Source organism: Rissa tridactyla, chromosome 2 (assembly GCF_028500815.1).
Source record: "Rissa tridactyla isolate bRisTri1 chromosome 2, bRisTri1.patW.cur.20221130, whole genome shotgun sequence".
Lineage (NCBI taxonomy): Eukaryota > Metazoa > Chordata > Aves > Charadriiformes > Laridae > Rissa > Rissa tridactyla.
The window spans coordinates 13,360,583-13,376,531 of record NC_071467.1 but is presented as its reverse complement, the minus strand read 5'-3'; the positions used below and the strand labels follow the sequence as shown (position 1 = coordinate 13,376,531).

The 15,949-nt window shown below is 40.0% G+C and overlaps 1 protein-coding gene across 1 annotated transcript in view; it reads left to right on the top strand.

The window, feature by feature from the left end:
- Positions 1-11,050, top strand: part of FAM91A1 (family with sequence similarity 91 member A1) — a 28,294-nt gene extending 17,244 nt beyond the window's left edge. Inside the window, exons 18-24 of the mRNA XM_054191298.1 lie at positions 1,415-1,528; positions 3,347-3,419; positions 4,688-4,837; positions 5,347-5,454; positions 5,742-5,865; positions 6,881-6,950; positions 8,364-11,050. Of these exons, the coding sequence (XP_054047273.1) occupies positions 1,415-1,528; positions 3,347-3,419; positions 4,688-4,837; positions 5,347-5,454; positions 5,742-5,865; positions 6,881-6,950; positions 8,364-8,540 (816 nt within the window). The 3' untranslated portion in view covers positions 8,541-11,050. The remainder of the gene's footprint in view (positions 1-1,414; positions 1,529-3,346; positions 3,420-4,687; positions 4,838-5,346; positions 5,455-5,741; positions 5,866-6,880; positions 6,951-8,363) is intronic.
- The last annotated feature ends 4,899 nt before the right edge of the window (positions 11,051-15,949 follow it).

Sequence of the window (15,949 nt, the reverse complement as noted above, 5' to 3'; positions counted from 1 at the left end):
TTCGCCTAACTTTTTAGCATCCATACAGTGCTTTGGCAAGGAGTCCCACAAAACAGTGGAGGTGATCAACTCATGCCTGAAAGACTCGTGTTCCCTTCTCCCATTCTGTCTCTGAGATTCTAATAAGGACAAGTGTGCCACACAGGAGTACTGTTAGGTATTCTGTATTGTAGGCAAACCCAGGTGGAAGTGGTCATGGCAACTTCTAAACTTGCCTGAACCAAAAATCCTTGTATCTATTGACTTTGATTTGAAATGCAGCAGATGCTTATCAGCATTTGGGTCTTGCTGCTTACAATGGAATTTGTAAAATAATATTGTTCAAATTTATAATTGCAGAAAGGCCTCTACAGTTTTCATCTCATAATTTGGAATAGATACTTGAGGAGCTAAATATATTACAATGGTATGGAGACATCCCGAGAGGGATGTGTATTCTTAGGTGTACCTACATCAGCAGTCATCTCTGGCTCTAAGATTTGTAGATTTATGTTCCATTCCTTAAACCTCTTTCACATGTCCCTTCCCTTTATGATTTCAAAAAATTTTGTAGATACTTCTAAGACTTACTTTAAGATAACATAGGATTAAGCGAATCAAGGCTTCCAGCGTGGAAGGTATTTTGCAGTCTTCATTTGGTGATGAGCTTGATTCAAACCTTAGCCTGTCGTTAGCTTAAACTACCAGTAAATGTATGGATTGTGTACTTGTTATTAGTAAAAAGCATTCAGTGTGGTATCCTTGGAAAACTTCAATCCCACTTGAATCTCAGTGTGCTGATAAGTCAGGTTTTCTTGTACTAAATGATCTCCCATTCTACACTGTCACAAACTTATTGCAGCTTTTTTTTTCTCCTCTGTGTGCATGTGTGAATGCTTCTCTCCTGCTACTGTTTGGCAGTGTAATTTTCTTGGGGGAACTCTCTAGACGTTTCCAGAAATCTTATAGAGGTGCAGGGTAATTCGACCTTGAAAACTGAGAAACTAGGAAATTACTTCCTAGTCGGTGTTCTTCCTGTCCCTCCCCCGTGGATAGGTATTTTGGGGGTTGATATACCTTTGTTCTCTGTTGACAGTGTTAGTTTATCTAGCCTATATTTTACTTTTAAGTTTGTGTGATGATTTTCATCTATTTGCTAGGAGGCTGCTGTGATGGCCACATAGTTCTACAGGAATTGGTGACAGACGCCTCCTGTTCAAAATAGCATATTAACTTTGAGGTTTGCAAACTTCTACCTTTACCAGGAATATGACCATGGGTGATCCTTGGTACAAAGTGTAATGCTATAGAGTTGTAGGTACCTGTGGTAACTTCCTAACTGTAACAATATGCAAATGCCTAACTCTAGTACTTCACTTTATGTGCCTGGGTAGTCCGTTACTACTGTAAATACTCTTTAATTTCTCTCTTCTAGGGTTATGATCGCTTACTAATAACGTCTTGGGGTCACGACCCAGGAGTAGTTCCTACTTCAAATGTGCTCACGATGTTGAATGATGCTTTAACGCATTCTGCTGTTCTAATTCAGGTACAGAATACTTTGTATAAATGATGAAAACATGCATATTTTTTTTGAGTTAAGCTGCTACATGGTACAGGAGATCAACAACGTAGGAGAGCTAAACTTTTGCTGAGAGATGAAAAATATGTTTAACGTCTGTAGCCAGTGCTGCTATGGTTCGGTGGTGGTTAAGACATGGGTTTTGAACTGACTGCATATTACATATGAATTAATGTACTATGGGCAGACACAATAGAGTTTTGCCAGCTAAAATGAGATGTGGATTTATAAGAGTGTTGGGGATATAGGAAACTGGAATGAAAGTGAAGAGCCCACAAGATTTTTAGATAGTAGTGCTATAAGGTATCTGAGTGTATGAACTGTTATTCAAGAAATGCACCCTTTCAGAGTGCTTGGTATTCAGCTCTTACAGTAAATCATAGCAAAACATGCTCTTTATCACAAACAGGAAAAATAGAATGAGTTTTTCTATTTGGAAGAAGTAAAATAGCTTCTTCTTCTGTTTCATCACTTCACTTGAACTCTCAGAATTAATCGTTCAAATAAATAGATGTTTAATATTGTAACAAACATAAAATTACATAGGCCCACTTATGACAGGCTTGACTGCTCAAAAATGTTCTGTACTTAAGGATGTAAACTCCATTTTGCACCAAAAGTGCTCAGTGATTATGAAATCTGTTTATAACTAGTAATTGGAGAGAAAAATTGCTCATCTTCACTAACGTTTAACTACATTGTGTTTACTCATGTGCATTTTAGGGGGAAGGGTGGGGTATTTTTTTTACTTACTATTTTCAGCTAAGCAAAACTTTAATGATCTGCATATTTGTTTCATCAGCTTGACTGGTGCTCCTGAAAAAGGGAGCACAAGTATCACAGAATCACAGGGGTTGGAAGGGACCTCTGGAGATCATCTAGTCCAACCCCCCTGCCAGAGCAGGGTCACCCAGAGCAGGTTGCACAAGAACGCGTCCAGGCAGGTTTGGAATGTCTCCAGAGACGGAGACTCCACCACCTCTCTGGGCAGCCTGTTCCAGTGCTCTGCCACCCTCAAAGGAAAGAAGTTCCTCCTCATGTTTAGGGGGAACTTCCTATGCTGAAGTTTGTGCCCATTACCTCTTGTGCTGTCCCTGGGCACCACTGGAAAGAGCCTGGCCCCATCCTCCTGACACCCACCCTTTAAGTATTTATAAGTGTTGATGAGATCCCCCCTCAGCCGTCTTTTTTCCAGACTGAAGCGACCCAAATCCCTCAGCCTTTCTTCATAAGAGAGGTGTTCCAGTCCCCTAATCACCTTGGTAGCCCTTTGCTGCACCCTCTCCAGCAGTTCCCTGTCCTTCTTGAACCAGGGAGCCCAGAACTGGACACAGTACTCCAGGTGCGGCCTCACCAGGGCAGAGTAGAGGGGGAGGATGACCTCCCTCCACCTGCTGGCCCCACTCTTCTTGATGCACCCCAGGATGCCATTGGCCTTCTTGGCCACAAGGGCACATTGCTGGCTCATGGTCATCCTGTTGTCCTCCGGGACTCCCAGGTCTCTTTCAGCTGAGCTGCTCTCCAGCAGGTCAGCCCCCAACCTGTACTGGTGCAGGGGGTTATTCCTCCCCAGGTGCAGCACCCTACACTTGCCCTTGTTGAATTTCATAAGGTTCCTCTTTGCCCAGATCTCCAGCCTGTCCAGGTCTCTCTGTATGGTGGCACAGCCTTCCGGTGTGTCAGCCACCCCCCCAGCTTTGTGTCATCGGCAAACTTGCTGACTAAGTAGGACTAAGCTAAGATGAGTATATTTTTCTGTTCCTAATCTAATTTCTTGATGTTTAGGGACATGGCATGCACGGAATGGGAGAAACAATGCACATACCTTTCCCATTTGATGAAGCTGAGCAGCAGGGAGGTAACTGACTGTCTTTAACGTAATCTCTGCACTACCCTATTTAATTTTCTTGCATGTTATCTTCTGCAGTAAGATGCAATAATCCTTTGAATACAAATTTTCTTGTGCTTATGAGTCAAGTTAGATGAGAAAATTGAAAGAATATTTAAATGGTTGACAAGTCTGTTCTGAGCTTAGAGATATGGTCTTCTCCTTTCTATCTTCTCTGTCCTAATTAGAATGTGTTTTCTGGCCTCTCTTCTCTCCTAGAACAGAGGTAAAGAAGTAACTTCCACAAATACTTCCAAATCTTTCTTTATGCATACTTTCTTATTAACTAGCGTATTTACTAACTGCATAAATAAATCTGTGTATTCTATTCATCATCTCTTAACTGTAAGACGGGTGAGACCAAAACTGAACAAACCGTCTTAACTTAAATTTAAATTTCTATCTTAATGAGTACCTCTAGGAGCTATTATGGAGATTTTTCCCCCAGGAAGAGCTTTGCTAGCAAAATTTCCTATTCCTCCAAAGTCTGCCTAGTTCAGCTGATTTCAAAAGGGGGAAATTAACATGTTCTGAAATACTTCTTGAAGAGCAGGACACAAGCTTTGGGGAGTTGAGGCCATGGAATTCCCAACTGAGGGCTGTCGTGAAAGAATGAATTTCCGGATATGAAATCTAAAATTATTTAAGCTACCACTTAGAAAAATCTGGGCCAACTAGAAGTAAAGCTATATTCCTAATTTAATTTTTACTGGATTCAAAATGAGTTACTTCACTCTCTCTGGGTTGTCTGTGTTCTTCTGACTTGATGCTAGGTGAAAAATCTTGAAGACAGAATTTTTTAAGTTCTAGCATGAACTCCTCAATGTTGAAACTACTTTTAACCTCTAATGCTGTATTCGAAGTCTTCAGAACTTCAAGTATATGGAGCATGTATTGAATTTGCCAAAAGACTCTGGCACTGAAAGAGCTGGATGTCTGATTCCTAGCTGAACCTTTCCATCTCTACTGTCTGTATGTGTCTCTGAGAGCATGATCCTCCTGTGTTTGTATTTTTGTTTGGCTCTTTTACTGTAGTATAAAATACCAAGTAGTGCTTGGTGTGGGAAGACTGTGGTCACTTATACGTTATCCCAGATCTACCAACCTGATCACTAAGCTGGAGCATTACAGGAGAGAAAAATCCGGATAAAAAATTTAGCATGGACTAGAAGTGAACTCTATGGTTATGGAGGAGGCTTCTTGTGAATTAAGCTGGAATATGTGTTGTTTTCTACTAGATTTCTCCCGTGTGAACATGGGTATTCATACAGCTTTAAAAATACTGAGAAACAAAGTAGACTTGCAGCATTTTTGTGGCTATGTCACGATGTTGAATCCTTCAAGTCGGAACGCTAACAGAAAGCTGAGCGATGCTTCTGATGGAAGAGGTTAGTTGCCAATAATTGTCTTTTTTGGCTGTGTTCATGTAATTTCACATACAATTGCTTTAGCAAAGGTGAACAAAGGATTACAATTCTTTGATTTGTAACTCTACAAAATACTATCCGACACAGATAGGAACCCATTTTGAGTGTAAATCTATTGGTGGTAGGCTTACTTCCTAATTCTTCTTTATTACTAGCTCAGAAATAGCAAATACAGACTGAAGAATCAGTGGACTAGATCAGTCAACAGAAGAAAAAGAATAATTTCAAAATATTAAAAGTAAATTTTGTCATTTTTATATGCCAGAACCTAATCTTTCATAAATGTGTTGAGGATCCCTAAGTGACTCTTCAGTCCTAAAATGAATCGGGCCCTGTGTTTCTGCATATCCCTTCCTCCAGTTTTATAGCTATATGGTCTTTGGGCAAAGTTTGTGTCATCTTCCTTACATCAGGTGGTTACTAAACTTATATTCAGCTGCATGTTTATATAAGAATTGCTTTACCTTTAGGAGAGGCTGATCTAGTATCGGGATCTGATGTAAATGGGAGCACAGAATCATTTGAGATGGTGATAGAAGAAACTCCGATGGATTCTGCAGCCAAGCAAAGCCTTGAAGGTAAAAACATGACGAATATCTTGTACTAACCGTTTTCAGTCCAATGAGGTATCTTGATTTTAAGGATCTGAACACATTGTTGTCTGCATTTACTATCCCAGACAATAATCAACACTAACTGTTCTTCCTTCTTAAAATTCAGATTCCCTTAAATCTTTGAGCAACTCAGTAGATGAGCTATCTTAAAAAGTATGAACTGTCCAATGGAGCCTGATCTGAGATAACTGGTTCTGGGATCAACATTCTTGCTTTGTCTTTTCTTAAAATTTGGTTGTCTTTTTCTGTAGTACCCACAACAGAACTCGAGTGGGTTCCCCTGGAATTATGCTTTGGCATTCCGCTCTTCAGCTCTGAGTTGAATCAGAAAGTCTGCAGAAAAATCGCCACTCATGGATTATGTAGAAAAGAAAGGTGAGCTGTAATTTATCAGCTACAGGTTTAACAGGGTGTATGTGTTATGTCCAGAGCTTCTGCAAAAATGATACCTACAACTTGATGACTATAGGAGCAGAACTGAGCTAAGTTTCATAGGGTATCTAATTCTAGCGTGTAAAGTGGTCTCTTCTTGGCTCATAAATACCAGCTATAATGTATAATCTAGTAGTCCTTGGTTGTGCTAAGATTAAGATTAGTCTCTTTTTGTAGTTTCTGCAAGGTGAAAATTAATTCTTTGTAGTAAACTGTCTATGAACAGATCAGAAAAGAAAGTAAACTTGTGTGACTTGCTACTCATTTCCCCTTCCTAGCTTAGCACAGGCTCCTCCTCCTAACCCCACTGCCCCTGTGCTGGGGGAAGCTTACTGCTAATGCTTTGATGTAAAATGCATTTAGCTTATTTACTAAGTTTAGTCATCGCTTATGATCAAGATCTGATTTTTACTGTAGCTTTTCTTTATGAGAGGTTAATTTTTCAACGGTGGGAGTTTTAGGTTTGCTTTTTTGTTTGTGTGGTTGTTTTTCTTTTTTCTAGGGCATTGCTCTGGAGACCAAAAATAAGACTGCTTGAAAACACGGCTTAAGGATTTTATTATAGTAGTTGACCTGCTTTTTCACAGTGTGTCACTAATCTGCTTCTCAAAAGTCATGTTACCAGCCTGTCCTAGATAAGAACGAGACATGATAAAGTCTAATATATTAATATACCTCATGTAAAATAGCGTTTTTCAATTGCAGTACTTTCACTTCAGCACAGCGTAAATGATAGGGAAAATACCGTTTAGCTGACTAGACTCAAGAGCAGATGAGTTGAGTCGAGCATCTCTTCAGCGATGACGCTATTACCAAACTTTCTGTGTGAAAGCTTTGAACTTTGTCAGATGGTGTTAAATATTACTAGAGTTACTTGTGAGCAAGTTACTATGGTGGTACTTTACTGGTAAAAAATTGCGGACATGGGACATAGCTTCTTCTCTTTTGTTTTTGACAGCCTTCAAAAACTCTTACATTCCAGTAGAAAGCTGTCTCTTCAGGTCCTTAATTTTGTTCATTCATTCCAGGTAAGGAGCAATAATCCAGATGTAAATAATTCTTTATGGTCTGTCATCCTTTTTTGCCCTCCTACTTGCTATTCTTGTCTGTATGGAAACATACATGGTTTGTTTTATTTGCTTTTTCTTTAAATGGTAGCTGTATTAAGAGCAGTATCAATCTCACTCTACTGGTAGGAAAGAGTACTTCCTGGTCCCTTTTCTAGCCTTATTTAATATTTGCCTCTTGACTTCTGTGGTTGCGTCTTGTGTGTAGTTTCATGTATTTTATGGGACTTGCACAGAAAAATTGTTCTTCACTCCTCTGTTATAGCACAGCCTACTCCGCTGGTTATTTGGATGCTTCTTAGATATATTAGGGAGATTTACTTCAAACCACGGTTATGCTAGTCTTTCTGAGATTTTATCTGCATCACAAGTCAACTGTGTTCCCTTAGGAAAAAATAAAACACATTGACATGTATTTCATACCAGTTACTTTTTGCGCTTGTCCTAAGATTCTCTATAACTTGGTGTTGAATGAGTATAAATACGTAAAACTGCATACTCGGGGAGGATTATTTTTTTTTTAAGACCATAGATAGAGAATAGGCACCTTGCGTAGCAAGCAAGGAGGAATGCCGGGTCTGCAGCCTGCTCTAATTCTGCATGGAAATGTATGCCAGCAAGGCATGTCCACATGTAACTTGGAATCTGCTTAGTTGCTTATAGATACTTTTCTATAAAAATCTATCTTTTTAATAAGGTAAGGAACTTACAGGTTACTTAATGAGTTAGTGTTATGGATGGTGTGACTCTGAAACCACTTCCTCCTGAGAACACTGAAAATTCCCAGTAGGTTAGAAGCCTCGAAAGCTCTTGAAACAGTCTCAAGTGACTCCTGTCCTAATCTCTTAGATGTTATCTCTGAGATACGCTTTTCTTGATGATGATCTGTATAGAGAGGAAAAAAGAAGGTGCTGAAGTGATTTTTTTTTTTTTTTTAAGCTGAGAAAATCAAACTTCTGGGAAACAAAACTACTCAAAAGATGGTCAAATCAGTGCATCTAAATATATGCATAGCTCTTAGCACAGTATGGGATAAATAGCAGTATGATAGCTGTTCCGAAGATTTTTATAGCTCTACATACATTTTGCTAGGTCTTTCCTTTAATTTTAAGCCTCAGGCTTCCCTGAAGGTTTCTTGGAAGCCAAATAATGCATACAAGGGTGCATCTGAGGCAGCTGTATGTTTATTTCATGCTTCCCCCTGTTTATTCTGTTTTTACTTCCATAGCGATTTGGTATTTATTGGATTAAAGTAACACACTTCAGAAACGCTAAGTGTATGTGCAGATTGGATTAGCCTGTCATATTCTACCTGTTAAATCCTTTATTGTTTGTCTATTTTAAGACACTATGTTTTCTTCCTTTTGCTTTTAGGAAGGTATTTCAACACTGGATCAGCTCCATGATGCTGGTTCTTCAAGTTCGCTTTTGCAGCCTATTTCTGCAGATATGGGTGTTCCGCTTCCTGCCAAGAATCTCATGTTCAAAGAAGGTGTACTCTCTGAATGGAACGGCTGGTCTCCTTGCTCAGTTTTTTTCAGCCACAGCTAAGGAACAGGTCAAATAGGGATTCTCATGCATCGATCACTAATTGCCTTTCTTCTATTATGGTTAATTCCTAGTGCCAACCACTAAGAAGTGTACCGCTGCTGCAGCATAACCCATGTAAAAGTAGTGCTACAAAAACGTGTTGTGTTGCAGTATTGGGGAAGTGCTTAATCCGTCTAGAACTTGTTACTCATTACTGCATATCTTGCTGCAACAGAGAGCTTTTTAGCTGTCAGCACTATTTTTATCTTGAGACAATCTTTCTTTTATAACTAAACACGCCCTTTCTAGGCTTTCTGATGATTGTTAAATTTCTATGTTGTCACCACGAAATGGCAATAGTAGTTTTCTATGTTCGTTACTCAAACATAAATTCTGTTTAGTTTTGTACTGTATTACTGAAAATCTTTCTGTATAAAGGTAAGAGATTTGGCTCTTCCTCTGAAAGCTCAGTGATACCTACTGTTTAAAAAAAAAAAAAAAGTATCACAGTGATATGGGGCATTTAAGGCTTGTTGAATTCTGTCGTTCAGCCTAACACTGAGGCCTTGACAAATCGGTACAATGGGAAGAGATTTGATGCTTACAGGAGGCTGAGATAGTGCAGACTTGAAGGCCTGCTGATGACTTAAGGCTGCTTTGAAGATGAGTGGTACACTTTCATCTCTGGCAGAGTTCGATGGCGGTGTGGAATTATGGAAGGGCTGACGTGGGCAGCTCCGTTCATGGGGTACTTCGTGGTAATGGATACATCTTGCTCTTTGTATGAAACCAGAAGTGTCTCAGACTGGATCGCACCGGGAGTTAGTCCCTCATTGTTATTTGAAGCTGGTGATGATTGCTGTGGGAAAACTCCTAATGTTGTAAGTTGAGTATAAGGTACATAACTAGATCTGTCCTGTTGATTAATGTTTGAAAGAACAGAGCTTTTGATTTTTCACATGACAGTCATTAGCAAAGGAAGATAACAGCAGAGAATGTGTAGGCAGAGGCTTCTGAATCTGTTTTCCTTGAACAGCTGTTGATTATGATAAACATCAACAGTAAGCTGTTTCATCTAAAATCGTGTTCTGGCTCTATTTGTAGGGGATGATGTTATGTAGCATGATTTCACTTTGTTTATATTGGGCATTAAGTTTTTGCCAGCTTAAAAGAAGTCTGTCCCATTTAGGACACGAGGAGAACAAGAGATGTAAAATGTTAAGACTTCTAATGCAGCTGTCTAAAGCACTCTGCCAACTCTCTTCTTTACTGGAACTGCCTTGTTTTAAACAGTCATAATTAAAAATGAGACTTAACCATCCTGTCATTAGTAGCCTACAACACATAATGAACTAAGAATTTGTGGCGTACGTGATGCTGGACAACAGCAAGGAGAAAAAGGGCAACGTGTGGGTTTGTATCCTGTTCTGTATGGCTGTAAGAAAAAACGTGGCAGACCTTTGAAAAGGACAAACATACCATGATGGGATAATGCAGTGGCTTCAGTTACAACTGTGAAAATTCCATTCTTCTTCTTTCCTTTGCTTTATATACATTCCTAAAGTGTAAGTGTGGGACTTGCGCTCGAAGAAACTGGAAGTCTGTAGTACTTCAGTTTGCTCAGTGCTGCTTTCTTACATCTGTTTTGGTTTTGTATTTTACCAACAGCAGCTGAACTTCGTATTTTGGATATATTATAGAGCTAGAGTATCTATATAAAGTTGATCATTTACACTACAGTGACTTTTATACTGGACATGCATACTCTCCATAGTGTTTTAAGTTGCCTTATTTCCTTCGAAAGAAATTAAAGAGGAATCTGCTAGAAATGGCAGAGGAAACATTTACTGTGAGAATTGTTATGTGGAGGTTAAGCCGATACCTAGCTCTGTAGAGGAACTAAGCAGTAGGTGATGGCTTAACACTTTCAGTACTCTAGGTGTTACTTTACGTGCTACAGTGAGCTGTAGTAGATGAGCTAGTTTGGCGTATTGTATCGAATTTTGCCATGCGCTGTCTATACTAGTATGTAAAGTGATGGTAGCACAAGTTGTATGGAAGTTTGGAAATGGATGCAAATTTCTTGTTCTCACTGCGTATTCTTCAGTGTTACTAAGTGAAGGATACCCTTTGTTATTAGGTTGTCTAAAGTAAAGTTTCCAAATAAAAGTAGCCTGCTCTTCAGAGTTGTTTAATACCCATAAATCTTATAGTTAATGGTGAGAATTCCAGATATGTTGCAGTTTTTTAGAACTCAGGCCAGTCTAATTTAGGTGCTTCAACACTAGTTTAGGAGTTTAAATGTTCAAGTCTGCATATCTGAAGTTTATTGAAGAGATTGCAACCAAAGAAGTCCGTAAAATACCTGAAACTCAACTGCGGCTCCAGTGCTTGGGATGGTCCAGAGGCTTTACTCAAATTATGTGACTTTTGTTTTAAATATGGTGTAAAAAATAAGATCTCAAAGATCTTCATACCAAAAAAAAAATCTTATTTTATATTGTATTGCAAATAAAGACGAATTAAATCAATTTCTTTTCTTCAGGTAGTTTTATTGACAGTGGGGAAAAATCACATGCGTTGCACATGGTAAAGCTGGTTTAAGTTTCTGTCTTCAGCAAGACTTTTAACTTGCAGAAGAGAGATGGTTTTGTGCTCTGGCACAGCCCAAGTAGTAGTCAGTCTAGATGGATGTACCTGAAGACGTTCAGGAGCCAACTAGAAAGCGTGTTATGTTTGTTTTCAGGTTTTTTGATTCATGACTTATAATTTCACAGTTTTCTTTTTCTTTTCCCTCATTGTTCTCAAATTTTCCTTTGTTTTCTTGTTCGGTGTTCCAAATGGTTTGTATTTTGAAGGTTTTAAAGTACGACTGTAACTGAATACAGTTGCGCTCTTCAAGTGTGACATTGTTAATATTATACATGGAATTGTACAAAGTCTGTGTTCAGTTAAATTATTGGCACATGTAACAAATGTTTACAAATAAACTGTGGTGTAGGTCAAACCATGTGCAGAATCCTTCACACGCAGTAGTTTTCTTCTTGGGCACAGGACTAAAATGTCACTCTGTCACTCTAGTGCTTGAGACTACCAAATGTCATCAAAGTATCTTTTTCCTGTCTGCGTGCAATTCCGCAGAAATGCAGTTTTATCAATGGAAACTCCTTATTGTAGTGTAGTCTTTCCCATGCCATATGCTTAACCCCTAAGGAGAAGGGAAAGTACAAGAGGATGGCGTATGTGCTGTCTCCTTCAGCCATGGTCTAAACCTGTAGTTTTGATAATGGATATTTGAAGGGACTTGCGCATGTGGTGTCTTATCCATTTTCTTTGACTAAAGACATTTTTGACTGGGAACTTGGAAGAAATGAGACCAAAATTGTTATTTATTTGTTTCTTTAAAGTAATCCCGGCTGAGGATTCATCTTAGCAGTATAAGTGCAGAGAGTCTCACTTTGATTATAATAGAAAAAAGAAATACAGTCCTAGATGGTGAAAGAAGCCTAATAACCACCTCCTTGGGTTTCATGGAATCACTACAATAGTTTGGGTTGGAAGGGACCTTAAAAGGTGATCTGGTCTAACCCCCTCTGAAGTGAGCAGGGACATCTTCAACTAGATCAGGTTGAGTGGGTTTAAACCTTCCTTTATTCTGTCTCAGATTTTCTTGAGAACGTGTATGTAAACATATATATATTATCTTTTTTTACCCCAGGGCCTTTTGTTCCACTTAAATACCCCAAATGCATGCCTCTGGCTTTACCATTGTGATAGACCTTAAGGCTCCTTTTGGACCATAGTTGAAATGTATCTGGTTTTATTGTTCAGCATTTAAAGGTGATATTAATCCTCCCTCATCCCCTGGAACAAACCCAAGCATTTTTAATGCTCCTTGTAGAAGGCGTTGGGTGACTTTGAGATCACGATCACTTGGTTAGGAACTACTTGGTACAAGATGCCTTCTAGAAAGGGGCCTTCTGGTGAGCTGGAACTGGGCAGGCTTTAGGAATTGAGCTGGGCTTGGAGACTTGACGTACTTCTTGAGCTGCAATGAGGTACGTAGCTCAGGGTTCCATCTTGCACAGGCGGAGCTGATGTGCGCACGTGATGCAAATTTGAATCACTGTCTTCAGTAACCCAGGCTTTAGGGGTGCAGGTAACTCCTTGTGTCCTTGATTCTGTTGTTAGGCGGATTCTGCACAGTTTCACGGAAGTGTGACTATGCGAGTAGGATGGTGGAGGTATTAGTTCATGATGGCTTTAATGAATACTGATGTTGGATTCCTGCAAATTAATGGAGACCTGACTTGTTTAATTGTTGTCTCTTTACATTATGAGTCTGTCCTGCATCTCTAGGCTCCCCCCTCCATCCTTTGCTTTCTCTTCCACCCTCACAGCCACTCCAAGAAAACTATTGTTCCATGTCCAAGCAGAACCGTGAGAAAAACCTCAAAATAGGTGCACAGGTGACCTGTGTTTTCTCCTAATATCTTTCTGTACTACAGCAATATAATTTCTTACAATTGCTTATTTGGTGGATTTTTTTTCCCCTGCAGAGGATATAAGGAAAAGCATTTGTTTTTTGGTGGTTTTTTTTTTTTGGCAATTAAGACAGTCGAGGACCGGAGCAGGCTACCCAGAGGTGTTGTGCAGCCTCCACCCATGGAGGTGTTCAAAACCAGACTGGATAAAGCCCTGAGCAACTTTAATCTCACGGCTGACCTTGCTCTGAGCAGGAGGTTGGACTACAGACCACCTGAGGTCTTTTTCAACCTCAACTATTCTATGCTTCTGCTTATAAAGTGTATGAAGTGATTTTTATGTACTTGTTTTTAAGTAGGGTTGAATGCTAGACAAAATTCAAATTGTGGGTTTGGAGAACACTAGTTTAGCAGAACATAGAGGCAGTAATACAGCACAACGCGCTTCTGTAAACCTGTATAGATCATTACTACTGAACTACCGGCATTAGATCAGTTCATGAATGTTGTGGTTGTGTGGTCCCAGCTGCTTTCTGGGAGCAAAGGAATGAATTGAGTGATGAGAAAACCTGATGGTAATAAGATGACTGGGGTTAGAGACCACGGAGACAGAGGAGTGCTGAGGACTGAGACCTCCTCGGAGGAGAGGGTGGATGGAGATAGGGATGATCAAACACTACAGAGCAGGAGAGTGATGCTACTGGAACAGTAGCAAGGAGGCATGTGGCCACAGCAGCTTGGAAGTTGATGTGCTTCCAGGTTCTGTTTTACCTGCTGGTGTCCGGTATGGGGGAATTTGGTGGTCTTTTTCCCTTATGAAAAAGGAAATACTAATGAATTTGCTGCATCCTTTATTTCTAGATGTAATGTGCCTATAGGAAACATCCTAGCTGAAAAAAAAAAAAGCACTGTGAGAAACTGTTCGGGGATCTGTTGCAAGGCTTTTATAGGCTGTTTTATGGTGTCTTCTGAATTTTGTCTGCATTGTATGAATCAATGTTAAGATCACTTGATAACAGTGGTTCTGTGTTTGTCTTGCTTCAACCTATTTGCCATTTTGTTTGTAAGTGATAAGGGTTTAGTTCTTCTATGGTTTTACCATTGTAGGGCTTGAATTTGTTTTTCCTGGGCTGTAGCTTTTGCTTGCTTTCCTTCTATAGACAGAAAATCTTATCATGTTTTCTGCGATATCCATTTTCATCTTGGTGTTTTGTTTCCTGCGGGTTTTTGTGCTGCAGCCTCAGCTTTTTGCCTGCGGCTGGGCTGCGCATCCCTCTCGGGTGGTTTCTGCTGCTCTTGTCGCGCATGTGCAGAATCTAACCTTGAATCTCTGCTTATGTCTTTCCTGTCATTAATAATGTTCACGTGGGATTTTCTTTTCTAAAGCCTTTGTCAAGCTGATAGCTTTCTTTCATTGCAAGTGACTGCATAAAATCCTATATGGGGGCGAGAGGACCTCTGTTACTCTGTTTTCCCTCAGAGTACACATGGGCTTTTACCCTGGCCATGAGTCTGGCACTTATGCCGTCTGTCTGGAGGGTAGCACTGCACACATTGGTAGCTCTAAATGTCTGTGAGTTATCTCGGAAGAAGCTATCACTCGGATTCCGAGTGAGCGATTTGGCTTGGCAAGACGCTGTTTTGTTGTTTCATCAATTTGTAAGTGTGTTTCTTCAAAGGCTGCAGGACGGTGGGGTCCCCAGTCCTGGGAAGAGGGATATTGAGAAACAACAGGAAGAATTAAGTCAGTCATCAGGAATAAAATGTTCCATGTGACATCAGTGCTAAAGTTGCAGTGATTTGTAAGCTGTTCTGTAGCGTGTACAGCCTGTGATGTGTATAGTGTGGATACGAGCCACGAGGCTTAGTGAATAGAGTCTTGGCCTGGCGTTGACTGAAAATAGTCATTGCAATAGAAGGAATATATTCAACTGGGGAACAGAAATAGACATGAAAAGAAGATAATGATAAGAAGGAGGAGGGAACAATAGTTTAGGAAAAAGTGCTGGGAGAAGGGGGGAAGTGTCTGTCTGACCTGTTATATCCTAGAGCTCACTCTTACAGAATAGGGAAATGGAAACGCACCTCTTAGTTACAAATCCTCGGGGACCATTCCTACCCCCAAAAAAATGAGAAAGAAGTTAGACACAGAACTGCAAGGTGCCAAGAGTGTGAGCAGACTGGGAAGCAGGGAGTAGAAATAGAATTGGAAGGTGTTTTCCTGGCTTATATTTCCAGCTCTCCGAACTCCTTCAAACAATCAACATGAATTGGCCCAGATTGTATTTTCACCTGATGTATAAAAACAAAATGCATTTTGAAAATGAGTGATGAGGTATTACTCTGATCATACTCTGAAATCATATGCTTGTTTAACTGGACTGTACAGCGTGCGTGATGCAGTCGGACTTACCAGGCAGAGGTTTCTAGACACACAAATCATAGAATCATTTAGGTTGGAAAAGGCGCTTGGGATCATCGAGTCCAACCATCAACCCCACTCTACAAAGTTCTCCCTTACACCATATCCACCATATCCCACATCTGAACGAGTCTTAAACACATCCAGGGATGGTGACTCCACCACCTCCCTGGGCAGCCCATCCCAGTGTCTGACCACTCTTTCTGGGAAGAATTTTTTCCTAATGTCCAGCCTAAACCTACCCTGCTGCAGCTTGAAATGTCTTGCCCTGTAGGTTTCAGCACTTCTCTTGTTACTGTCTTGACTTCCAGCAACAGGTAGCGTCAGGAAAAAACAGTGGATGTGTTTTTGTTTTATGGTGGTTTTTTTTTTAATTTTATTTTATTAAAAGTATTATTCAAGTGGATGTTCTTTGCTAAGGAACGCTACTGAAGTAAGGCAGTTTTATAGAATTAACAGGCAGAGCTCTCCGTACTGGATAAAGAGGCTTCAGAAAACAGACTTGGTTAAAAAGTTACTTGCAG